Source organism: Tenrec ecaudatus, chromosome 18 (assembly GCF_050624435.1).
Source record: "Tenrec ecaudatus isolate mTenEca1 chromosome 18, mTenEca1.hap1, whole genome shotgun sequence".
Classification (NCBI taxonomy): Eukaryota; Metazoa; Chordata; class Mammalia; order Afrosoricida; family Tenrecidae; genus Tenrec; species Tenrec ecaudatus.
The window spans coordinates 59,396,131-59,423,776 of NC_134547.1; the positions used below are offsets into that span (position 1 = coordinate 59,396,131).

General features: G+C 42.6%; 1 protein-coding gene and 1 pseudogene across 2 annotated transcripts in view; both read left to right on the forward strand.

Moving 5' to 3' along the window:
* TANGO6 (transport and golgi organization 6 homolog) overlaps positions 1 to 27,646 on the forward strand; it is a 196,287-nt gene that overhangs the window by 23,704 nt on the left and 144,937 nt on the right. For both annotated transcript variants that reach the window (XM_075537016.1, XM_075537015.1), the window contains exons 7-10: positions 760 to 842; positions 18,048 to 18,160; positions 19,846 to 20,022; positions 26,057 to 26,189. In XM_075537016.1, the coding sequence (XP_075393131.1) occupies positions 760 to 842; positions 18,048 to 18,160; positions 19,846 to 20,022; positions 26,057 to 26,189 (506 nt within the window). The remainder of the gene's footprint in view (positions 1 to 759; positions 843 to 18,047; positions 18,161 to 19,845; positions 20,023 to 26,056; positions 26,190 to 27,646) is intronic.
* Positions 12,857 to 12,979, forward strand: LOC142433004 (U2 spliceosomal RNA; annotated as a pseudogene).

The following is a 27,646-nucleotide window of genomic DNA, read 5'->3' on the forward strand; positions in this document are numbered from 1 at the left end:
AAAGTGTGGTCCCAGGACCGACCAGCGCTATCAGGATCGCCTGGAAACTTATTGGAAGTACAAGTTCTTAGACTTTGCTGCAGACCTAAGGAGCAGACACTTGGAGTAAAGCCCCGTACACTGTGTTTTAAGGGGCTGCTATGCGTTGGGGCTAGCAAACGTTTACGGCAGCATTCTTCTTCACAAAACCCAATGACGATGGGTTTCCTGTTTGGATTGAGTGATCCAAATAGGTTTCAGTTTGAGTGACTGATCTAGAGGCCTCGATCGATTCATTCCAATGGTGTCAATTACTTTTCTCTTGAACTTTGCTCATTCCGTCAAGAAAGATTTATTGAACTTCAGTTACCAGGCATTCTTCATGTATTAGATTACGTTTGCAACACCAGCCAGGGACAAGGCAGGAGCAATACGACTGATTTCATGCAACCCTGTCATTGCCAATGGACAAATGACCTAAAGTGTGTGCTTCCGTATATTGTTTTCATGTCAGTGGCACACTTTTAGGACTGAAAAAATTTGAAAGTTCATTGACAGGATCCTTCTTGTTTAGTGATTTCTATGGCGAAAAGCAGTGGCGTCCTAGATTCTGTGAGCTGTGCCGTTCAGTCGTGCCCTGTCTGGCAGGGGTTACCACGGTGACGTTCGACCCTTTGCTGCTATTTACCACACACCTTAAGGATCAAACATTCTTTTGGGGGCTCACTTTCTCGTATTCAATGTTGCACTAAGTGTGGGTAATTTTCTTTTTTGTTCTAGAGTTGCCAGAGCGGGACATGGGACCAGGGACCATTTTGGTGACAGAAGAAGAGCTTAGTAGATGTATTGAGGATGTGTTTAAGGTTGGTCCTTTGTGTCACTCATGCTTTTCCTGAATATTTGTAATCTTTTGAAATTCTTTCGTCTCCTAGTTGATATTTCTGGAATTGGAATGACAAATCTTCAGTTTTAAACTGCAAATTTGTTTCACCTTGTAAATTAGAAACAATAAGCTGAGTTTTTTTAAAAAAAATCATTTTATTGGGGGCTCGTACAACTCTTATCACAATCCATACATATACATACATCAATTGTATAAAGCACATCTGTACATTCTTTGCCCTAATCATTTTCAAAGCATTTGCTCTCCACTTAAGCCCTTTGCATCAGGTCCTCTTTTTCCTCTCCCTCCCCGCTCCCCCCTCCCTCATGTGCCCTTGATAATTTATAGATTGTTATTTTGTCATATCTTGCCCTCTCCGGAGTCTCCCTTCCCCCCCTTCTCTGCCATCCATCTCCCAGGAAGGAGGTCACATGTGGATCCTTTTAATCAGTTCCCCCTACCAACCCACTCACCCTCCACTCTCCCAGCATCACCCCTCACACCTCTGGTCCTGAAGGTATCGTCCACCCTGGATTCCCTGTGCCTCCAGCTCCCATATGCACCAGTGTACAACCTCTGCCCTATCCAGTCCTGCAAGGTAGAATTCGGATCATGGTAGTTGGGGGGAGGAAGCATCCAGGATCTGGGGGAAAGCTGTGATCTTCATCGGTACTACATTGCAAGTTTTTTTTTTTAATTGAAAAAAAAAGGATGCATTTGAGACTCTTAATCTCATCATTCAACTCAATATTAAAACTACATCCTCCAACAGGCACATGCTACTGAGGGACCATGTCTTCTGAAGGAATTACAGAGACTTGTTCATATTCCAGGCTCCCTCAAGGTGTTTGATAATATTGAATTGATTATAACTTTTGATAGTAATCACCATCTTTAAGAGGTCAATCTGAATAAATCCACCAACTGATTACTTAAATGTATACTGAAAATGTATACACATACACATATACATTGCATGTTCTCTTGGATTGTAATCCTATTAATAAATAGGTGTGGGGAGAGAAGAGTCACCCACAAATCATCACAGGTCCGGTGCGTGCAATTGTACAGCGATAATAAGTAAAGATTATAGTAAAGTCATAGAGACCATGAGAGGTAGAGGAGAGATTGGAATAATGGAGTCAGACACAATTCATTGTAGCATGCTCACCTCAGCCCCACTTGGTGGTCCTCATGGGTGGACACCCGGCAGGAGGCTCGAGGACCGGGCAGGAGGTTGGAGAGCCCCCCACTTTAATGCAAACCAAGGGTTATATCTCATTAGGGGGAGTGTCATTGCAGGTCACCACATGTCACAGGAAGGGGCAGTACAGTCGGCATGCACATCGTAGGAAGGGGATATACGAGAGGCACAAGCATGACAGGAAGGGGATGAGCTAGGGGTGAGCCCATAGGAATGGGAAGGTCTAGGGGTATACATGTGACAAGATGGGCGGACCCTAGATTCATGATGGCAGCCTAACCTTGATCATCCTAGGGCGGGTTTGACCTCTCTGGTGTTTCCTACAAGGAAACAGACTACTATCCCTATCAGATGGGAGTGGGCCCTACTTGTGGGATAAACAGTGGTGACTGCTTGCTCTAGATGGCTGATAGCTCTTAGGGAGAATGACCCCTGATCTATTCCTGATGACCTCCAAGTATATAGTCATTCACAAGCAGCTAAGTTTGGCCTATATTTGGGGGGCACAACTTGGAAGAAATCTTTCTGTTTCCAACAAATAGGGAGTAGACATTGTTAGATAAAATGAAATCCATTGTTTCTCTCAGGTAGAGTTGGGGGTAAGTTTATTTGAATAATTTTGTAATGATGTTCTTGTTAAAAATGTTTATGTTTGTAATCAGCTTTCAAAATTATCATCCTTGTAAGATTATATTTCCACTTTGAAAAAGAGTTTGGCAGCTCCTCCAAAAGTTCAACAGAGTTGCCCTCTGGCCCAGCAGTTCTACTCCTAGGTATCTTTTAACTGTCCACGAGCAATGAAATTATTTGTCCACACAAAAACACGTACAAAAATGTGTATGGCAGCATTATTCTTAGAGACCAAAGTGTGGAAGTAATTCAAATACACATTAACTGATGATTGAATAAACAAATACTGTCGAATATCATTCAGCCATTGCAGAAGAACGATGTGTAGATACACATTACAACATGGACAAACCTTGAAAATGGTTTTCCAAGTTAATAAGCCAGACACAAACGGCCATTTTACATTCCTACCAGCTATGTAGGAGGATAGAGAATAAATCTTAATTCAAGTTGTTTCAGATAAGAAGACAAATGTTTTGATGTATGGATTGTTACAAGAGGTGTAAGAGCCCCTAGTACGATTACAAAAAAAAAGAAGACAGATGCTTTTGTGTTTAGCTCATGGCATTATACTGACAAATATATAAATATAAATTGCATGCCTAAAAATTAAAAACTCATTCTTCACAACACCTTTGTTACTAACTATACAAAGTTATTTACTACCCCTTTGTATAAATTTACTATGAAAAAGAAGGGTGTGTATAGTCTTTACAGGACTGACCTGGCAAATACAGAATTAGCTTGTTCCTAGGTAAATCACAATTTCTGATGACTTAGTGATTAGTAGCAATGTCTAAGATGGGTTTTATTTTATTTTTTATTCCTTATTTAGAGACTCTTAGATCTTGTGTCTGCTCTAAATTTTATAGGCAAGAGCTGTTTAGGTTATTGAAAGACAAGTAATGTTATAGAACGGTGTAGAAAGGAGGTTTTCTGAATTCAAGAACAAGGCTCCACTGACTCAGCAAGATCATCTGTCTCACCCTATTGGGAGGGACCCCAGTAATGCCGAGTCAGGAGACATGAAAAGGCTGGCAGGGGAGGGTTAGTTGTGACTAAACTGTGCTACAAATCTCTCATCGTCTCCTTTGGAATCCAATAAACAGCTTTGGGGGCAAAAAGAAAGCATAGCAGAGAGCCACTTGTTGGCAAGTAGATTTGCTTCTGATCAACAGAAAGAGCCTCCAGTCTTGCCCCCAACAGGGAGGGGGATTAAAAACTATCACAGTGAACAACTTGGTGAATTCAAAACTTCCTGGAGAGGCAAACAAAGCATTAGTTTGCTGTAGACACTGATTATGCACCAAGGATTGGGACTGTCTTGAAACCAGGAAGGGGTGTAGAAGGGTAATTATTCTCTGCAAGGTTTTGGCAACTCAGCTGCAGTTAGAAAACAGAGGAAATGTGTATAGTGGAGACAAATGGTAAACACTGAAAATTTAGCAACAAAGGATGTGTTGTCTTTATTAGCCTTTGACTAATGCTAAATGATAGTGCACAGCCCAAGAGAGGAAATAGGGAAAACATCTGGATGGGTGAATTGACCCAGTAACTCACTGGGTGATCAGAGGGCATAGCAGGTATTCCATTTGAGAGAGGCGTTTGGGAACATTTCTAATGTGGGTCTCCCCACCTCTGCCCCCTTTTGAACATTTATTGAGATATAATTTGCGTACAATATACTTCACCTGTTTCAAAGGTAGAATTCAGAGTTTTTAAAGTCTATTCACAAGGTCGTTGCAACCATTGTTTAATTTTATTGGTAGCTCTTCCAGATATCATAACATTCCATAGTTCAGTCACCTCAGACAGTGTTGTACAATTGCTACCATAGTCAGTTTCAAAATGTTTTCTTTCTTCTTGAATTCCTTGATCTCAGCAGCTTCCCTTTATCCCCTCCCACCCTTATTTCTTAGTTTATGCCGCATCTTGCACCATCCAGTATATCCATTTACGTACAATTCTATTGTTGGCTCTCCTTCAGTGGGGTTATGCAGTCATCAGGACTATCAGCTCCCCCTTCCCTGCTTCCTCCTACCTCACTTCCTGTTCCCTCAGGGAACAATTACTCATGTTACTGTTTCTGAAGGGTTATCTATCTTGGCTTTCATGTATCAAACGATCTTCATTATACAAATGAACATACGCAAGTTCAACTTGATTAATGAGGTAAAACAAATAAAAACGATAATAGTAAGGGGAGGAAATATTACAGAACTAGAGGATAGTTACGTGTTTCATCAGTGTTATAGCACACCCTGAATTTGTCATCCCTTCTGTGTGGCCTTTCTGAGAGGGACTGTCCGGTGACCTTGCAGGTGGGTTTGGGGTCTCCACCACATCCCACTCCTTCACGTAGATCGGTCGCTCGTTTTTGAACTGCTGAGACCTTTTGCCATCGACACGGCATAATCACATAGGCTGGTGTGCTTCTTCCATGTTGGCTTTATTGCTTCCCTGCTAGATGTAATTTTTTTCTTTCTTTAAAAAAAATCATTTATTGGTGCTCATACAACTCTTAGAAAAGTCCATAGATACATCCATTGTGTCAAGCACATTTGTACATTTGTTGCCGTCATCATTCTCAAAACATTTTCTTTCTGCTTGAGCCCTTAGTATCAGCTCTTCATTTTTTCCTCTCCCTCCCTCACTCTCCTTCCCTCATGAACCCTTGATAATTTATAAGTTACTATTATTTTTTCATGTCTTACACTGTCCGATGTCTCCTGTCACTCACTTTTCTGTTGTCTGTCCCCAGGGAGGGGGTTATATGTAGATCCTTGTGACCGGTTCTCCCTTTCTAGCCCACCTTCCCCTTCCCCTCCTGGTATTCCTACTCTCATTATTGGTCCCGAGGGGTTTATCTGTCCTGGATTCCCTGTGCTTCCAGCTCTGATCTGCATCAGTGTACATCCTCTGGTCTAGCCGGATTTGTAAGGTAGGATTGGGATCATGATAGTGGGGGATGGGTGTTTTTTCTTTCTTAAAAGACATCCCAGACTCATTAGCTGTCATTCTCCATTCTTCTCCATCCCACCCTCAGCCCTAAGCAACTACTGATAGACTTTCTATTTCTATATGTTTGCCTCGTCTGGGTATTTGATAGAAATGGAACCTTATGATCCCTATGTTTTGTCTTTGGGAGAATAAACTGTTTACCCAAGTGGCTGCACTGTTTTACATTCCCACCGTCAATTATTCTTACAGTTTTGTGAATACAGGCCAACCCCAAAGCGGCTCTTCTCTGAGCAGGTAGGTTTTCCACAACGGAATCAAACATTAGCCACTACGTCCCTCACATTCTAGGGGCCATGGATCACGTCTATAAGTTGTGTCTTGGAGGCCTCACTCGCTGGGCTTGAGGTGAGGTACCCCCATTTGAGTGGGTGGATCGAAGAGTGGTACTCCAGCTTGCCAGCAATCTCCAAAGAAATCCTCTTCTGCACTCTTGATCTTCTCTACCCTCTCTCTGGACGAGGAGTTTGTGTAACGTCCTAGCCCGATGTCTTGCTTTAGAGATTTGGCTCTGTTTCATCTCGATACCTCATGTGACCTTTACAGTCCAGCATCAGGTGCCTCCTGTGACATTTCCACAGCCACCCATCCAATTGCCACCTCAAGGACTGGGCACTAACTGCAGAGTCTCCTAAGTCCTCAGAGTCAGTTTCATCATTTCACTGACTACATTCTTGATCTGCTATGATGGATTATCTGCTGTGTAAGATCAAAGCAGTCTTAGAAGTAACAAATGAGAAGTTCATTAGACTAAAGAAGTGTTAGTTGAATTGGACCAAAAACTTGACGTTGCCTATTATACTGCTTCTGCCTCCATGTTTTTGCCAGGTACCATGAAATTAGCTCTGACCCATAGCATCCCTGAACACAACAGAACAAGACACCGCCTGAGCCTGGCCATCCTTACAATTGTGCTTCAGCCCAGTGTAGCAGCAACTGTTGAAATCCCACTGGTTGAGGGATTTCCTTTTGGCTGATCCCCCTACTTAACCCACTCAACATTCTGATTATTAAATGAATGTTTGCAGCTCTTTTTCCCCCTCCTTTTGAATCATTTTCCCTCCTTTTGAATCATCACCAGGGGAAGGCCCCCCAAAGCTTTGCTCCATCTGTGTCATAAAGGTCAACTCTACTTGGAGGCAGCAGCTCTTTCGCAGTCATATTTTGAGGGCTTCCAATCTGAGAGCCACTGCAGCTGATGATATTCTGCTGCTGCTCATGTTTTCAGTGACCAGTTGCTCAGAAGTGGACTGCCTTCTCCTTCTTCCTAGTCTGTTCTTAGCCTGGAAGTTTACCCTGGGTGACCCTGCTGGTGTGTGTGATAAACTGACAGACAGCTGGTGGTGGTATACATAGTGTTTCATTTTCCTCACTTCCATGTATGCCCCTTACATGTAGTCAATGATCCAAGCCACAGTGACGATGTGAGCTCCAGGAACTTGAGTCTAATGGCTTTCTGTTGCTTCCTCCTCACTCTGGACATCTGGGGCCCAACCTTCAGATGCTTAGATTCTTTTGTCCTATCTAGTCAGAGGGAGGCGACCAGGGTTTTTCTTTGCTGAGAGAGGTGAGACAGAGAGGCCCAGGTTGCATACAGATTGGTTCTGAACAGGGCAGGGGATAGAACTGCAGTTCTTATTGGGACGTTTTCACACTCTTTTAAGAGAATTGGCCAGGTTCTAATATGGAGAAAATGTTCTATTTTTATTATCCCTCCCAATACCACTCTGAGGCTCCCTAAAGGCAGAAAAAAATTTAAAGTGGTAAAGGCTATATAGGATACATAATTAGCTTATTTTCTACATTCTCATTTCCATTTTATCTCTCTGTTTCCAGATTCAAAGCCTTGGCTTGATTAATCCAAGTGTCTTTTTCCTCATCTAATCATAATGAATTTCTAATTAAAGTTCCTCTGTGAAACTGGCCATTTGAGTCCTCTTTCTGAATTTTTAATTATGTTTGCAGAGTACTTTAGACTAATAGAAGCTTAGAACCGGAAGAAATTTTAGAAGTAATCCCGCCCCCCAGTTTACAGTACTGTTGTTGTGTTAGGTGCCGCTGAGTCGGCTCTAACCTGTAGCCCCCCTGTGGACCACACAGTGAAGCCGTGCCCAGACCTGTGCCTTTGTACACTAAAGGGAGCACCAGCTTTCAGAAGTGGTGGCTGATCTCAAAAGAGACAGCCAGGAATGGGGCAGATCTGGTCCAAGAACCATTTTCTTCTGGTCTCTGTCTCTGCCTCTCTCAAGAGCTATTTCCTTCTCCTTGTCTGTCTGTCAGTCACCCACAGGTGTGTGTGTGTGTGTGTGTGTGTATGTGTGTGTGTGGAGAGAAGATGATACTTGTATGCAGTACCACGTGTAAGAACTACCAAAGGCCTAACAGTGCAAAGGTGACCTCGCTCCTGTGTGTGCCCCTCCCTAGAGGTGGTTATTCTTTGTGAATGTTTCTTTGTGAACTGGAGTCACATGCCGAGGATCAAAGAAATGTCTGTCCAAGCTGTGAGAGAAGCGAGGATCCGACTGTATCAGCCACAGTCCAGATCCTGTGGTGGAATGCAGTAGACAGTTCCACCAACCCCAGGTTGGACTTATTTAACAATTGAGTTATGGGGATTAATTAAGCTAACTTTGGGTAGGTCCAACCATACTGGAGCAAATAACAGTATATGTAAAAGTACTCATCCCTTTGGTTCATGGAAACTCTTAAGAAGAGGATGCAGAGGTTCTAAAACAAGTAGAGTGAAAAATTCTTAGCACATTAGGTAACTCACTGGCCTCATTCTACTGTTTCTCACAAGTCTTAATTAAACTCGGAGAGTATATTAGAAGTTCTGGAAAGACTACTATTAAAAGGATCACTGTGATGTTTTTGAAGGCAGTGTGTGACTGGTTTAATCTTCAGCAGAAGTAAAATCAAGTTCCAGCCTGTACCAGATTTCAGTGGTAAGATTCAGTCAGCTTGATTCAGAGTAGATCTATTATCTTTGTATTTCCTCAAGCGTATGTCCCTATAAAAGATAAAGCCATACATTATAAAAACAATTCCATTTACAAGATCACCAAAAATAAAGTAAAATAAAACACTTAAGAATAAATTAAAAAAGAAGAAATTTAACATTTGCACAGGTATTTTGTATTTTACAAAATATTTTACCATGAATTCTGGTCCTTAGTCCTTATGCTCACAGCTTGATACCTCTGGTATAAGTGCAGAAACTGAGACCAAATGAGACATTTAAGTCAGGTCCATGATCACGAACATCATCTGTGACCTTGAAAGGCAATCATAGAGGTGACGGAAACAAAACTCACACCCAGGTTTTCCTGACTCCAGACTTCCTGGTGGTTTTCCCACGCTGCTATAGGAGTCTCTAGGGATGTGTTTATTTAGCAATAATAGCAGAAATCCGTGAAGTGAGACATGGAGTCTCATGTCTCTTTTCTGACTTTTAAGCCATCTTCTTCCTCCTTCCTCCCAGTTGAGAGAGAAGCATATTTATTCTTAATATTTTTTTTATAATTTTAGTTCTTCTTATTTTTCCCCTTTCTTATATAAGACCTAGTAAATTCTCCCAGAGGAATTCAGTCCTCCACACATTGAAGACATATGCCCAGAAAGACCAATATAAAATCAAGCTGTCAAAAGAACCCTGTGGTACTATGGGATAAGCATTGGGATGCTAACCAGAAAGTTGGTGATTCAAGCCGACCAGCTGCTCCTTGGGAAAACGATGAAGCCATCTATTCCTGTAAAGATTTACAAGTGGGGGGGCGAGTGGGGAGGGAGGGGTAAAAAAAGAGGACCTGATGCCAAGGGCTTAAGTGGAGGGCAAATGTTTTGAGAATGATGAGGGCAAAGAATGTACAAAGGGCAAAGGGCAAAGAATTGCTTTACACAATTGATCTATGTATGGATTGTGATAAGAGTTGTATGAGCCCCTAATAAAATGTTTTAAAAACAAGATTTACAGACTTGGAAACCCTCTATAGCAGTGGTCCTCAACCTTCCTAATGTTGTGACCCTTTAATACAGTTCCTTGTTGTGGTGACCCCCAACCATAAAATTACTTAAAAAAAAAATCAAACTGTCTTATTTAATCAGCTTTCCTTCCATTGTGAAGTTCAATGCGTTTGTTAGTCAACACTGATCGAAGAGCTTCTAGCCACTGCTCTAGAAAAAAATGAAAATAAATAGACCATTGTAACATCCCCACAAAGAGAGCTTTTGAGAAAATAAATAATAGTCTAGTTAATTTATTTATTCTTTGGTTGAGTGAGTCAGTCACATAAACTTAACAGGTGCCTTGCTAAGCTCCAGATACTTAACCAGGTTTAAAAGTCCCGAACGATGAATGAAGCGCCAGTTCCTGCCTTCAAGGAGCTCCCAGTCAAGTAAGCAAAGAGCGAGAACAGAATGCGACCTGTAACGAAGAGTACTCCGAAACATGCCTGTTGCTTCTGCCATCACAGAGCATCTCTCTAAGCTTAGATGAGGGATTCTGAGGTTTACCTATGGTGCCCCTTCTCATGACTTGTGAAGCAAAACTGAGGTACAGTCAAACAGAATGTGAAAATTCCCGGGAAGAAATGAGGAAACCTCCAGATTACCGTCAGGACCCAGTCTATATGTTCTTATCCTCACCTCATTTGTTCTGAGAAAGCATGGTTTTCGTAGATCTGTGCTTACTTCTTTTTTTTTTAATCATTTTATTGGTTAAAAATCTTAAGACACTCCATCATTCAATTGTATTAAGCATACTTATAGTAATATGTTGCCATCAATATTTCCAAAACATTTTCTTTCTGCTTGAGACTTTGGTATCAGCTCCTCTTCCCCCTCCAGCCCCCAACCCTCTGAATCCTTGATCAATTATATATTACTGTTAGATCTTGTCTTCATTGTTTCCCTTTACCCACATTTCTGTTACTCAGCCCCCTACATAGAGGGGGTCGATTATATATCCAACCTTGTGATGGGTTCCCCCTTTCTCCTCCTTTCTCCCTCCCACCATCCCCGACACACGATATCACTACTGTTCCTGAGGTTGTTTTTTTTTAATATATTTTTTATTTTCTTTTAATTGTTTTATTAGGGGTTCATACAACTCTTATCACAATCCATACATACATCAATTGTGTAAAGCACATTTGTACATTTATTTCCCTCATTCTCAAAACATTTGCTCTCCACTTAAGCCTCTGGCATCAGGTCCTCATTTTTTCCACTCTCCCCCCGCTCACCCCTCCTATTATTGTCCATCCCCCTGTGAAGGGGTTATATGTAGATGATTGTGATTGGTTCCCCATTTCTCCCTCCACCTTCCCCTTCCCCTCCTGGTATCGCTACTCTGATTATTGGTCCTAAGGATTTTATCTATCCTGAATTCCATGTGTCAAGAGCGCTCTTATCTGTACCAATGTGTGTACTCCAGTCTATTGAGATTTGTAAGGTAGAACTGGGTCTTGATAGTGGGGGAGGAGGGTGAAGCATTCATAACTAGAGGAATGATGTGTGTTTCGTTGGTGCTATGCTGCATCCTGGTTGAATTGTCTCTTCCTTGTAACCCTTCTGTGGGGAAATGTCCAGTTGTCTACAGATGGGTTTTGGGTCTCTCTCCAACACCCTCTTTCACATCGATATGTTTGCTTTGGATCTTTTGGTACCTTATACCTGATCCTGTAGACACCTCATGAACACACAGGCTAGTGTGCTTCTTCCATGTGGACTTACTTGCTTCCCTGCTAAATGGCCGCTTGTTTAACTTCATTCCTTTAAGGCTCCAGAAGCTGTATCTTTTGATAGCCAGGCACCATCCGCTTTCTTCACCAAATTTGCTTATGTACCCATTTTGTCTTTAGCCATCAGGAGGTGTCAGGAAGGTGAGCATCAAAGAGTGCCATTTTATTAGAACAAAGTGTTCTTTGGTATAGGGAAGCCTTGGGCAGAGGCCTAAAGTCCATCAGCTGTCTTAATACTTAATGTGTAAATATGTGTACATTGGCCTCTATCTTTCATTGTTAATTGATAGTTTACATATGTACACAGCTATGCCTATGCCTCTGTACATAGCTTTTGTGTCCCACTTCTTTCCTCTGTTTCCTTTCACCTTCCTCCTGTCCCACTGTCATGTTTATTCTCCATTCAGCTCTCAGTAATTTTGTTCCTGTCCTACATGTTTGTACTGGAAGCACACAAGTTGATGTGAAGTTCAGCCTTTCTTTAAAGCATCCTCTCAGTTACACGCAAGGGTTTCTTATATAAGAAATTGAAAAGGTCTCCAGAGATCTGTCTCAGCAGATCTTGCCATGTTTTGGACTTGTATTGGTGATTCCTAGTTGTACAGATACCTCAAGTAACCAGAAGATGATCGACTAAACAGGAGTGTGCCTTTAAAATATTTCCTTCTGGGGCAGGAAGAGAGAGTGGAACACAGCCTGGCCCACCAGGCCGTGAGGATGATGTTTCTGAGTAGAGCAGCCAGTCCACAGAGAGAACAACATGGCTGGCCCCACTATGAGAAATGATGTCAATCAGTGACTAAGGGCGATACAGGGGACAGCACCGGAAACACAGTGTGGGAATTGCACCTCACCTGATCCCACCACACCGACGCAAATCACTGGGGGAGTGCAGCGGAACAGGAAGGGAATGAAGTGGCAAGGTCCCCAGGGAATGCTGAAAGTGGCCTTTGGGGCCAGGGCGTGGTGCCCCAACAGACTGGACTGGAAAACGCTCCTAAGGGCCAGCAAACGATCCCTGAACTAACTACAAAAAATAAAAATAAAATAAAATATTTCCTTCTGTTAGAAGGAATAGAAAGCCTGTGAGAAATGGTTATAAATTTGTTATGTTTTGACCAAGTTGAAGACACAGTTGTTTCAAACGAAAGTTTATTGGAAGGTGATTCTGTGTTTTTCAGCTACTCTTTCCTCTTGATAACTGGAACACCATAGAGATGTGGAAGAAAATGAGCACACTTTGGGTCCAGTCAGAGAATTACAGATTAGAAGCAAAAGAGATCATAAAGTTTGATGAATCTCACCTCCTTGTCTTACAGTTCAGGAAACTAAGGCTCAGAGAGGTCAATTGATTTGTGTCAAGTGCATACTCATCAGTTATACCATTTTAAAAGGCCACATCTATCATTCTTGGCCTTTTGGCTAAGATCAAGTGTAGTATCTGTTCTTATCAGTTTAATATCTGATACGTCCTCTATCTGAAGACAATATTAAAAATAGGGAAATAAAGAGGCCACATCTAATGCTTTGCCTCTTAGACAGGAATTTTATTTTCATGACTTTTATCGTAAATTGGCTGGAGGTTTACAGAGAAGATCAGTTTTCCACCCAACAATTCATACCCATTTTGTTTCATCTCATTGATTGCAATTCTCATAATATCACTTCACTCACTTCCTCTTTGTTTCCTGTTTTCTATTCCTCCTTCTTCCTTACCCATTCTGACCTTTCCCCTTTGCTCTCAGATAGTTCATTATTCTGAGGTATGTGTACCTCCGTCACTAGTGTCATTGTTCACCTTACATGTCTGTTTGCTGTTTGGCTAAACTCTTGAGCCATGAGTGAGTTCATTTCTAGACCTGAAGGGTGACCAAGGCCCACGGTCTCAAGTGGAACCAGTGGGACGAAGGGGTTCCACTAGTTTGTATATGATCAGTAAGTCTGGTCTCTTTTATGATTCTGAATTTTGTTCTACATTTTTCTTTTACTCTATCCAGGACCTTCTAATGCTTCCTCAGAGCAGTAGTAACTAGGCACCATCCAGTTCTCTGGTCTCAGGGTCAGGAGATCGGTGTTCACATGGCCCATTATTCCACTGGACTCAAGATTCCCATGTTCCCTTGGCTTTCATCATTCTCTGTTTCTCAGGACACGGATGAGCAATGGCAGTGCCTTAGATAGCTGTTCATTAGCTCTGAAGATTCCACTCTCTACTCACCAAATGGTTGTAGAAAAATGTCTTTGTAGACTATGTCATACCAGTTGACTTTGGTGTTCCTTAAGACCATGGTTCTGAGCCCCCAGGCTCAGTGACTCATTCCCTCAAGGTGTTTGGTTATGTCCAAGAAGTTTTCATAACTTTTCCCGCTGTATGCAGTCAGTCGTATTTTTTTTACCACAGGTAGAAATAACATGGAGTTTATTTTTAATAATTATGTTCCATATAATTATGTTAACATATAATTATGTTAACATATTCTTTTAACATCTAATTACCTTTCAGAGCTTGGATTCCCAACCCACTTTGCCAGTTGTTTCTCCCGAGTCTTCTCACAAGGGGACCAGGAAACATTCCCAGCTAGAAAGGGACTACACGTAAGCACAGCCTAAGGAAATTCCACAACACCCAGATGTCACGTCAACAGAGGCCGCGGCACTAAGGCTCTCCGGGTGGTGGGACTGGAACTGCTTGTCTTTTATGTCTTCATTGTTTCCTCGGTGGTGTTGTCATCAGCATAGTTTGGAAAAGTCTGGAAGGTACTTGCCGAAACAGTTTCCTCTGTATATAAGTATAACTTCAGTGGAAGGAAATTTTCATTTTCTTTCTAGGGCATTGAATCATTGTTATTGCTGACACCAAGATATCACAGGGCAGCATTGACCAAATGAGTCTGACCTCTCATGTCCTGGTAGGGGTCACTAAACTGTAGATACAAGTTCTTGATCTGGGGAGACCATGTGAAAGGAGAAAATGGCCACATCCCTCCTGGAGAGTGTAAATAGAGGGTCCTGCTAGCAGCCAGGTGCAGAATAAGCCATTAACTACGCAGGAGTTTAGTAAGGGGTAAGAGATTGAAAGGAGAGAGATCTGCCTTGGAAAGGGCAAGGTCTGACCTTGGAGATCTCCCAGGAGAGGTGGTCAAAACCAAAATCAAAACCTGTGTTTGTAGAGTCAATTCCAACTCAGAGCGACTCAAAACCATGCAGTAGAACTGCTCTGTGCAGTTTCTCTAAGGAAGCAGAGCTGCCATAGCTGTCGCCCACCAGAGCAGCTGGTGAGTGTGGATGGCTGACCTTCTACTTGGCAGCCAAGCAAGTCACTACTATGCCGTGAAGACTCTAGAAGATTCTCAGGAGGGAGAAGCAGTGTTAATGTAGCTGCTGTCCATGGTGCCATCCAGAAACATCAACCCTGTTTTGCAGAGGTTGCAGGGCTGGGGTTCCTAACATCCCCAAACCCTGGGATTTGCTGACTCTGAGAGTCTGGACAGTTGGGCTAACATTGGTGTGGGTTAGGGACTGACGCGATTAAAAACCATGCTTCAGGGAAGGTGAGTATTGGGATGCGAAGGGGTATAAGGTTTTCTTGTATATGTGGTAAAATACATGTGACAGCGTTTCCAGTGTTGCATATCTCCAGAACATTTTCTGTACCCCAGTGGAAGGCTGTGCCTATTACGCAATCCTCATTCTTCTCTCCTGTAGACCCTGGCGAGTTCTGTGTCTGTGGATTGTGCATGACTTTTCTGTCAGATCTCAGTTCACTTTGGCTTTCCTATAGTGCATTGTTTCTTTGCTTTTCTGAGCCTCAGTTGTCCACACTGGTAGAGTGGGGATAAAGCCGCTTATCTTGCAGAGCTGATAGAAGGAGTGGTTACATGCTAAATGTTTAGCTGGATATTTGGCTCATTCTTAAGTAGACAACCCCAGCCAACTCACTGCCATTGAGTTGATTCTGACGGACGGCGACACTGTCAGACAGAGTAGAACTGCTCCTTTGGGGGTCGCTCCCGAGGCTGTACATGTTTACAGGAATAGAGAGCCTCATCTTTCTCTCATGGAGGGACTGGTAGGTTTGAACTGCTGACCTGGCAGTTAGCAGCCCGATTTGTAACCCAGGGCTCCTTAGACGTTCAGTAAATGGAAGTTATTATTTGCCTCTGGAAAATGATACCATCCCCACTATTTCTTCATTTAACAGTTCAATTTTGCCTGTTTTCAAGCATGGAAGGGAGGACTGGTGTCTCATAGTGGACTGTGGAAACCTTACAGTCTTGACTCCATTCGTTAAAGCTCCTTACCCAAAACGCAGTGCTATTACATTACATCCAATCAGTATATTTATATCTAAGTAAATAATATCTTGCATAAATAATAAGCACACTTTTTTTCTAAATAGAAACTAATGCTCCTTATAAGGAAGTACAGAAAAATATAAAAAAAGAACAGAATAATAAAAAAAGAGAACAGAATAAAAATTGGAGGACTCTTCTCTACAACACATACATATTACTGAGAAATGTGCTCCCCTTAGTGTGTGTGGAGTTTTGAAGTGCTCAAGGCTGTTCAACGCGGAAATTTCACTCCAACTCCACCTTTTGTTTTACCTTCAAAAGAGGATGGTGAAGAAGGACGACTGCCCAGGGATTGTGGCTGGGAACAGAGGGCCCAACACCAAACAATAGGCCCTGCCAGTATCTGGTGGATCTCGCTCTTTTACCTCCTGTAATTGGTGATACCATAATTAGGGCTGCATATTGCTTCTGAACACCGCCATCCAATGCACTGCGTTTCCCTGGGCGTACGGAGATTAGATCATGCACAGGAAACCGGCTCCGTAGTTATCAGGCTTGCCAGAGGAGCTGGGGCTGCTAAGAGAATATGCAAAATGAGGGTGGATTTAAAGGGACAAGACCTTCTGGGAAAACAAAAGAGATCTTCCCAGCGTGTACTAGTGTTCCCATGACTGTCAGTTTTAACAGAAGATCTTTAAACAGAAGTGATTCTGACCTTAATTTTTCAATACAGAATGGCCTCTTGACGTTTCTCTCTCTTTTTCTTCTGTAAAGTGGGGCTATGTGCCATAGAGTTAGTTCTGACTCATCATGACCCCTGTGTACCACGGAACGAAGCCCTCCCTGGTCCCATGCCTTCTTCACAATCATTGCCGTGTGTGAGCCACTGTGCGGCAGCCACTGTGTCTGTCTATCACATCGAGTGTCTTCCTCGTTTTTGTTGCTCCTCTGCTTTGCTAACTGAGATATCCTTCTCCAGGGACTAGTCCATCTTGAGCGCACATCCAGGAGGCACATGGTTGTCATCTAAGGAGCATCCTGACTGTCCTTCTTCCGAGACAGGGTTGCTTGTCTTTGGGCAGCCTGGTGTACTCAGTATTCTTCAGCAGCACCATCCTTCAAACGAACACTTCTTCTCTGGCCTTCATGGCCTTTGTCCAGCTTTCACATGCATAGGAAACAACAGTGGTCTGGGTCGGGTGGCACCCTGCCAGCTGCTCGGTGCTCTGTGGGAGGAAGATGTGGCAATCTGCTTCTGTAAACAGTCACAGCCTTGGGAACCCCATGGGGCAGGTCGACCCTGTCCTACAAAGTCACCCCGAGTCAGAATCAGTGGGTGATCTTTAAGTAGGGCTGCCAAGACCTACTTTGCCGGATCATTAACAGTTTTAATGAACTAACTTGGGAAAAAGATTGAACTCAGTACCTGCATGGTAAAAAACCTAGCAGAGTTCCTGGAGCACACACGAAGAGCCTAACCATTATCCATTCCACTTCCTTTAATCATCTCTGTCACTGTCCACACTCTCAGGTTTCAAAACAGAATTACTCTTTGAAATTCTCTTTTGTGTTGGGCATTTTGAACTGCAACATGTGTTTCTTAAGCTATTTTAACTGCTGTGCCTGGGACTATAATTTTTGTGATTGATTGATTTAACTCTCCTGATAGATCTGAGGAACAGAGACTCATCCATTTTTCTCTTCACTACAGTGCCTAGGACAGTATTTTGAACGAGCGTGTGTTCTGTAAAAGACACAACTGTTAATAAAAATAAGCACCTTCTGACATAAGCCTATGAAACACATGAGATCTAGGTGCACAGAGAAATTTCTGTGAACATTTATTGACTCGAAGCCAGTAGGACATGCCCATGTGGAAGGTACATTCTTAAGATGGACAAATTAGAACAAGCTTTGTTTTTGTTTATTTAAATTTAGTTTTATGTTTTTTAAAAATTCAGCAGTAATTATTTGTTCATAATAGGAGGCCCTTGAGCAGTAGGGTATTTATTATGCAGATGAACAATAAGCAGATGAGTAGACAGAGGCAGTCACAAGTAGCAATGGAAGAAGCCAGGAAATGAGTGAATTTACCCATGTAACTCAGTTCCTGAGGCGGTACATTCAAGGAGACTGCTGCTCCCTCTGTTCCAGCCTGCCAGTCTCCGATGGTTTTATCACTGTCTCTGAGCAAAGCCTCAGAGCTCAACTTATTCACCTCAGGATTGGAGTGCCACTCGGTTTAAAGACTCTCAGACCTGTGGCCCCAGCACATCTCACCATTTCCTTTTCCCCAGGTGTACGTGGTCGGGAATGAACCTCTGACCGTCTTGCTGGATTCCCTCCTTCCCGTCCTGGGAGTGCTCTTTTCTCTCTACTGTTTCACCAAGCAGAGCGTGTCGCACATAAGGTAAAGGACCAAGGGAACTGTATTGATCTATAAATGGTGAAGTCCCATCTGCACATTGTTCTTATGCTTATTTTGACTATAAAACTTAGGTCATTTTGTCATTGTTACATTTGGGGATCCCTTTTTTTTCTCTTCTAGAAAAGAAACGGCATTTTCTAGAGCACAGGGGATTGGATATTGCTTTTAGGACTGCTTGCCTCAGCCTCAGGCAGACATGAGAAATAGAACCTCTGCTTGCATGTGTAAGCATGCCCTGTTTAATCAGTGAGGAATACCGGTGGGCATCACATGTCTGGAAGAAGGAAGTAGGCGATGGATCCTAATACCTGTGGGAGTTAGAAAACCAGCTCTGGAACCTGGGTCTGGATGAGTCGTGGTCTGTAATTGACACCGGGATTTGGTGCTGGTGATACAGAGGGGTTAGAAGAAGGGAGTCTTAGTCATCCAGAAAATAATCTCTTGTGTTGGAATTTAAGTGGGATCCATTATGTATGAGCTCTGTATTTTCAGCCATTTTTGTTATTTCTCCCTCCTGCTAAAAATTACATTCTTAAAGTCCTCCAGAATATTGAGTTTTTCTTCGGAATTTGGAAACCCTTAGCTAGAAACTGAGCTACAATAATAGCACTTTCTTCGGGTATTCTGAAGACTGAATGTGTTTTGCTTATGTAATAATAATAATTTAAAAAAATTCTGCCATCGAGTCAATGCTGACTCATAGCAACCCTAAGGGACAGAGTATTTATAGCCCTAGTGGCTATAAATCTTTGTGGAAGCAGAAAGCCTCATTTTTCTCTTAAGAAGTGGCTGGTGGGTTTAAACTACAAACCTTGTAGTTAGCAGCCTAGCTCATAATCCACTATGCCAGCAGGGCTCCTTAATTATGTAATGGTAAATGCTTATTAGCACATTCTCTGATACAGAGTAAGTCCAATAAATGGTAGCTGTCATCTCATTCTTGTTAAATGATGCAGGAAAATACTTGATCTTGCATACCATTGAGAGCTCACATCCTGCCTTTGTTTCTCATGTGTTTGGCCAACAGGGCCAAAAGGGCAGTGAGGAGAGAATCCAGTGGGAGATGGATGCTCTAAATATCCCCATTTGGCCTCAGAGAACTGTCTGTGTGTTGTGCAACTTTAGTTTTAGTTTTAAACCCAGAATTCTCATAGCACAATCGGGCCTCAGCAGAGACTGAACAGGAAGAAGCCAAGACTGCTTGTGGCGCTGATGAAAGAGGCTGAGGAGCCGGCGTATTGTGTTGAGTAGACTGTTTTCTGGTCACCAGCACTGGGCCACACTGGTGAGAGTTGGTTTTTATCAGCGGACACAGTGGATCACCGCACTTGAGCCAAAGGCACTTTTCTTTTTTTAAGTCATTTTATTGGGGGCTCGTACAACACTTTATCCTAATCCATACAAGTCAAAGGCACTTTCCAGAGTGTGCTTTTCAAGATTGAAATGACGAAAACACACAATGAGGTGCTCTCGTGACAGATCAGAGTGACCTGGAGCCAGGGGTTGGCAATCAGTCCCTGGTGGAAGGACAGGATGTTTACCTAAATCGCGGAGGGCTAGCATCTCGAACGCAGTGGAGCTGACAGTCTTTCTTTCCTTTTTTGTGTTCTTTAGTAAGATGTGTCGAGGAAGATGACAGGCTCCTTCTTAACTGCTTTTTCTGCCAGGTCCCTTTGCCAAGAGATTCTATTGTGGACGCTGAGGAACCTGGAAAAGAAGAAGGCAGTTGCCAGCCTGAAAGGATTTGCAGGGTTGGACGAACGTGCGCCCTCTTTGCATTCTCTGTGTGGGTTTAGAGCTGCCAATCACGGTGGCATTAATATTACCATCCAAGAGGCCGTTAGGTAAGCATTCATCTTACTGCCTCCCTGCAGATTTAATTCTACACAAAAGGTCATTCCAGACTCGGCCACTGAGGGGCGCTGGCAGAAAAGAAGCCCGATTCTTTTTTCATAATTTGCTTTGCTATTTATAGTTTCTGAATGCAATGGGAGGCTTTTCTTAAGTAATCCTCCAGAGGTTTTTCCTGGGTGCTAGTGCATGGGGTGGCTATGTGTCAAAAGTCAATTTGGCAGCCCCTAAAAATAACAAGCTCCTACTCTCAACAAGCCCAATTACCTGTCTATGTCTTTACTCGTGAAATCAATTAAAGTGAAAAATGTGTGTTGACCCTCTGAACTGGAATAATCCAATTCTTTTTCTGGCTCTAAAAATGGTATATATACTCCAAATCAAATTTATTCCTTAGGGAAATTGTCTAATAGCTATCTTTTGTCGGTAATTGTATGATGGAGCGTTAGCTCTTCTCGGGAATAATTAGCTGAAAGATGTGGTGGTCGCCCATTTTTCAAACCTCCGTACCTTGTTTACCAACCCCTGGTGCACAGAAGAGGCTTCATAAATGTTGGTTGGATGTGTCAATTTATGGCTCTGATGTCTCACGGGCATGTATCTACTTCCATTCCCTGGATGATATACAGCGGACATCAGTAACTCAGAGTCTTGTTTCCTGTTCATCTGGGGCCACGTGGTATTTAACCAGTGGCAGCTGCCCTATTCAGATACCCTGTCACATTCAAAATGTTGCTGTTTCTTTCTTTCGTTTTATCTTTTATATATATTTTTATCACTTTATTTGGGGCTCTTACAGCTCTAGAACATTCCATACATCAATTGTATCAAGCATATTTGTACATATGTTGTCATTTCCAAAACATTTTCTACTTGAACCCTTTGTGTAAGCAACTTTTTCCCTCCTCACCCTCTCTCACTCTCTCACCCTCATGTATCCTTGATCAAATATATAGTTATTGTTATTTCATATCTTACACTGTTGTCATTTCTCGAACTGTTTAAATTTACTTTAATATTTGTGGTTAAAGTGGCAAAGTTGGAAAACATCCTTAATAAGAAGGCTTTGAAGAAACTAAGGAAAGACATAGATTACAAACAGAATTATTGACACAAACCCATGCTACTAATCTGCTGATATAGTTTGAGCATTAGTAAGTTTTATGGTTATCCTATGCTCCCGAACAGAGAGTTTAACATTTTGACCCATTTATTTGAAAATGCTGTGCAACAGTTTTAACCTGGGTTCAAATGAATGACAGTACAGGCAGTCCCCAGGTTACAAATATCTGACTTATGTGCAACTCCTGCCCACTGTCACCAAGTCAGCGTCCATTCATGTTGACTTCATATGGATTTCCAAGACTGTAAATCTTTACAGGAGCAGGCAGCCTCATCTTTCTCCCTTGGAGCTTTCGGTGGGGTTGAACTCCCAACTTTTCAGAGAACATCACAATGCCTAACACACAGCATCACCAGGACTCCTTCTCCTTTGACTTCTGGTCTTTTAATGCAGTGCTTCTAACCGGTTCTGTAATGGCCGATAAAGTGAAATAGTAGTAGGCTTGTGTTTTCCCTTTTGACTGATTCCATACTCCAGGGAGAGGGAACCTTTTTTCTGCCAAGTGCCATTTAGATATGGATAACTTGATAACTTCACTTGAGGGCCATCCTAGTCAAACATTTAATTCTCCCACCCCTCGTGTGTTGGCTGGAACTGCTTCTCTTTGGTGAGGCATGCAATGGTAGCCTGTAGTAATGATTCTGCTGGCCTTACACAGCCCGTGGGCCCAGCGCTTCCCACCCTTGCCTTACAAGAACTGACTTGGAAAAAATGATGGTGGAAAACTCGGGAGAGCACAGTGAGTTCTATCAGGGACCTGATGCAGGAGATTTTAGGTCTGTGGAGAACGATACACACGTCCAGAGCAGTTGGCTAAAGTCCTGCTTTAATGTTATGTAGATTTGCCCCCAGGTTGAAATCATTGAACCAACTTCTACTCAAAATGCATTAATCACCATCATCTTTACTAGTGATGTGTGCAGCTTTTAAATCATTTAAAAGGCTTTGGCCTTGTCTTGCTCTAAAACAGTGATTCTCAAACTTCCTAATGCCGCGACCCTTTAATATAGTTCCTCATGTGGTGGTGACCCCCAACCATAACATTATTTTCGTTGCTACTTTATCACTGTCATTTTGCTACTGTTATGAATCAGGCGACCCCTGTGAAAGGGTCGTTCCACCCCCAAAGGGCTTGCGAACCGCTGCTCGAAAAGCAGGCTCCACAGGAACCATAGGCACCACTTCCAATTTAACTTAGGAGTTCAACTTCTCCCAGACTGGGGAACAGCTGTCATTCGTTGTAACCTAAGGATGGCTTAAATGTCACTTACTGATAATTAGAGATGATTGTTCTCTTCAGAAGTCTTCGGTATACTTCTTAGTAGACACGTGTCAGTTCTCATTGAAATGCTGGGTTTTTTGATGGGACGAAAAGTGAGTGGTGAGTGTGTGAGTTAATTTCTATTCCCTGTCAGAAGTCTTGGCACTTAGCCTGGGGTCTCTACCTGTAATCTCCTTGAAATTATATACAAAGTTTTATTTTTATGTGCAAACATGAAGTTACCTGAAAATAGGATCCATACCTTTCATTATATTCATCAAGCACGTCATGTCCCTAAAAGACCGACAGCTGCTGTACCAGAGAGAGGTGTGTGTGTTTGATGATATCAGTTGCTGTAAAGATCCTGTTCCTCAGTCTGGTCCCCCAAGGGCAAGGCAGGCTCAAGAGTTTCTGTCACCACTTACTTTACCCTCTACCACTCTGCGGAGCGCTGTTTATCAAAAAGAGATTTGTTTAAGGGAATCCTACAAGAGCAGCTTCATTTCCTGTTCTTTGTCCTGGAACTAGCTATAACTATTTGGAATTGGCTCTTTATCATTGAAATTTTAAGAATAACAATAAATTGTGCTTTTTAACTGCCAAGTCTGTCTTAAGAGTATTTGAATACAAACACAGAGGTTCACAGAAGCTTAGACATGCTGTACACCCATGTCCACCGTCCTCCTAATAGAGGATGGCAACTTGGGGTAGAGGGCACATGACTAAAGTGCTCTGGAAGGTGCTGGGTGATGTGGGAAGGAATCCAAAGCAAAGCTTACAGGTGATTAGTTCTATTAAAGAATTATGAGGACCATGTTATTTAGCGAACTGGTAAATTGAGACCTATTGCCCAATGAGATGGTCTGCACAATTAACTTTAATTTTTTAATGAGATGAGGCAACACCTGTCTTTCTAAAAAAAAAAAAAAAGTCAACTTCATTCCTTCATAATCACAAAAGTGGAACACGGAAGTGGGAAAAAATCACAAAAGTAGCACATTCTTGGTATAAAATAAAAAAGCATAAAAAGAGAAGCAAAATTCAACCACTGTTTATATTATTTTATACCGTGTTCAAATTCTGGATCCTAGTTTCTTTTGTTTATCAGATGAATTATAACTGAAAGCCTTAGGTCCTTATGAGGAGTTTCTTAGAACTTTTGGTAGAATAGTTGTCCATCATTTATTTTCCAGCACACTTTTTAAAACCATTTTATTGGGACTCATAACTCTTATCACAATCCATACATACATCAGTTGTGTAAAGCACATTTGCACATTTGTTGCCCTCAACATTCTCAAAACATTTGCTCTCCACTTAAGCTCTTGACATTAGTTCCTCATTTTACCCCTTCCTCCCAACTCTCCCATCCCTTATGAACCCTTGATAATTTATAAATTTTTATTTTATCATATCTTACGTCTGACGTCTCCTTTCACCCACTTTTCTATTGTCCATCCCCCAAAGAGGAGGTTACATGCAGATCCTTGCAATTGGTTCCCCCTTTCCACCCTACCCTCCCTCCGCCTTCCTGTTATGGCCACTCTCACCACTGGTCCTGAAGGGATCATCTGTCCTGGATTCCCTGTGTTCCCAGTTCCTATCTGTACCAGTGTACATCCTCTGGTCTAACCAGATTTGTAAGGTAGAATTGGGATCATGATAGTTGGTGGGGGAGGACACATTTAAGAACTAGAGGAAAGTTACATGTTTCATCGTTGCTACACTGCATGCTGACTGGTTAGTCTCCTCCCTGAGACCATGCTGTAAGGGGATGTCCAGTTGCCTACAGATGGGTCTTGGATCTTCAATCTGCACTGCCTCTCATTCACAATTATTTGATTTTTTGTTCTTTGATACCTGATCCCTTCGACACCTCGTCATCACACAGGCTGGTGTGCTTCTTCCATATAACCTTTGTTATTTCTAAGCTAGATGGCCACTTGTTTGCCTTCAAGCCTTTAAGACCCCAGACACTATATCTTCTGATAGCAGGACACCATCAGCTTTCTTCACCACATTTGCTTATGCACCCATTTGTCTATCTTGTCGGGAAGGTGAGCTTCATGGAAGGCCAGTTTAATAGAACAAAGTGTTCTTGCATTGAGGGAGTACTTGAATAGAGGCCCAATGTCCATCTGCTTCCTTAATAGTGAACCTATAAATATATGCACATAGATCTATTTCTCCATTCTCATATATAAATATATTTACATATGTACATGCCTTTATTCAGACCTCTATACATGTCCTTTGCTGCCTAGCTCTTTCCTCTATTTCCTTTCCTCTTGTCCCACTATCATGCTCAGCCTTCATTTCGGTTTCAGTAATTCCTCTCAGTTAAATTATCCTTGATCATGCCCTACCAGGCCTCCTACACCCTTCTTACCACAGATTTGGATCACTTGTTCCCTTGTCCCTGGGTTTGCTAACACCACTTCCTTTCCTCCTACCTCCCCTTCTCATGTCCCCCAGGAACTGTCGGTCCCATTGTTTTCTCCTCCAGATTGTTCACCCAGCCTATCTTATTTAGACAGACTTGCGGAGATAGTAACATGCACAAAAACAAGACAGAGCACAACCAAGCAACAAAAGAAAAGAAAACAACAACAACAACAAAAAGCCAATGACAAAAAAAAAGAAAGCCTGTAGTTAGTTCAAGGACTGTTTGTTGGCCTTTAGGAGTGTTTTTTGGTCTAGTCTGATCGGGTGCCAAACCCTGGCCCCAGTCATTTTTGGTATGCCCTGGGGACTTCGTTGCTCTGTTCCCCTTGCTTTTCTGTTGCACGCTCTTAGTGTTTTGCTTTGATGTGGGGCCTGAAGCTGGAGCTCAGGGAGAGGGACATGCCTGATCAGAGTACACGGGAGCAAATGAAGGGGGAGGAAGAGAGAGTAGAGCACATCCTGGCCCACCAAGCCTTGAAGACAATATTCCCACTCAGAGCAACCAACCCACAGAGAAGACCATATGGCCGCCCCCACTATAAGACACAATGTCCCTCACTGACCCATAGCTCTATAGGGGACAACACTGGAGACACAGTGTGGGAATTCTGCCTGCTTTGATCCAGCTCGTTTGTAATGTGGTTTTTATGGTAATATTAGGTGCTTCAGCTGATATTCGGGTCAGCTTATTCTCAAGTATATACGGTATTTCATTTGGTTCCCTTTATGTACTTTATCTCACTTACTTCATATTGAGATTGAATTCATCTCTTCCTGCGATGATCATGTCATCTTCCACAGCCCGTAGCCCTTCAGTGGCGCCTCAGAGAAAATCCAAGTTCCCATGAGTGACATCTGAGGCTTGCATGGTTTGCCCTGGCTCTGCATCCTTCTCTTTCTCTAGTCTTCCTTAGTTTATCTGCGTACAATTTACACTTCGTTCTCCTTGTTCCTGCAGCTTAGCAGAATAATAGTACTCTCTAACATGTATCTGAAAAGCTACCTCCTTCATGAATTTATGACCCCACGTGCTGGTGATAAACACTTATTTTGGCATGGGAAAATGGAGAAAAAAATTTTAATGTTGAAGTTTTTCTAATGATTTGCTGTATGGAAAATAACATGCGAATTAAAAATATATGTTACCAAAAAGAATCTCCAAGTGACACTGCCAGATAAGTCTTCCTATGCCTTGCAGTGAGGAAGATGAGGATGAAGCCCTGTACCAGAAGGTGTCCTCAGAGCAGTGCCAGCTGGAGCACCTTGGGGACTTGCTGGTCCAGTGTCAGGAATGTGGTTTGGCAGGAGACTTCTTCATTTTCTGCCTGAAGGTAAGCACTCCATAAAGTTCGTGGCCCACGTTATCCCTGGGTCCTTCTTAGAAACTCTTTGAAAGGCATTCATCATTTAAGACCTAAACTTTAGGGCCCCATTGAGAGAAAGCTATCAGAGGACGAAGGGAAATCTATTTTGTCATCACTGGGAGGGGGATGGTAAAAGAAGAAACCGTCAGTAGGCTTGCATGATCTAACTCCTTCCTGGGTAATTGGCCATGGCATTTTCAGTGAACCAAGCTGAGCTGGGGTCTAGGAAGGGCTAATCTTGGCTCCATGCTGACAGTGAGAACTCTTTTGAAACTATCAAGGGCTTTGGAACTGGAGAGTAATCTCTTAGCCTTTCTGACTCTTGTGGTGTCAGGTATTTGGGGAGGAGATTTAGCAGTTCTCTCATTTTCTTTTGTAGCCACTTGAAACCTTTTCCGGGTGTGTTTCCTAAGGGCTAGTGATGGGACTTTCTTTGGTCCTAATCTCTGCCAGTACCTTGGACCCCATAATGTTCCTTCTTGTTTGCACTCTGATAGCATGTGCAGGTTGAGCGCTGCATTTGTGATCACCTACCCCTCAACTCTGGCTTTTCTCCCACTGTTCCTAAGTGAAGTGTCCACTCTAAGAGCAGGCGTGGAGAAGGTGAGGTTGGTGAGGGGGTGAGAATGCCAAGAGGGAACCAGGTCTGCAGGGGGTACTGTTTCCATGCTTCCTGACCCCGCATAATCCTGTCCATCCCCATGCCCAGTCATTTGTTCTAAATTGCACTCCAAGGAGATAGGTTCTTCACGGTAGACTTTGCAAAAATAATTGTTTAAAAAACAAACAGACAAACAAAACCAGAGTTTTGTTTTGAACTAGGTTTTCTTAACCTCAGCACTATTGCCTTTTGGGACTGTATTTTTATTTTTGTAGTGGAGGGTTGTCCTGTGCCTTGTAGGATAATGTGTAGCAGCATTCCCTCAGATGTAAGTAGTGCGCGTGCGTGATAAGGAATTTAAAAGTTTTCCCTTCTCAAGGACATTTACAAGGTGAAGTGTAGGTGAAAATTGCCTGCCAAACCCAGAGTAAAGAACTTGTTATTGGCAGAAGTTTAATTCCCCTAAATATTCCGTGACAAAAGGTGATGGTGCTGAAGTCACCTACTGGCCACGAGCAGCGGCTCCGGTCTGAGGGTTGGATCATGGAAGGCTTGTGATAGGGGCCACGGAAGGGGCCACGGAAGTACTGATAAAGACATCTGTCAGACGAGTGTTTTGTATGTAAGTATGTGCTTGTTTTGTCGTGAAGCGTTTCAATTTTATATACAAGGGCTGCAGAAAGTTCTTGGAGAAATCGTCTAGTTTCTTCTCTCACAAACTTTTTGGAACCCTCTGGTCTGTGCCATCACGTTACACATTACTCTGCGACTTACCCCTTTCATTCCACAGTGTGTCTACAATCTCCTCATACTGATGGGCATG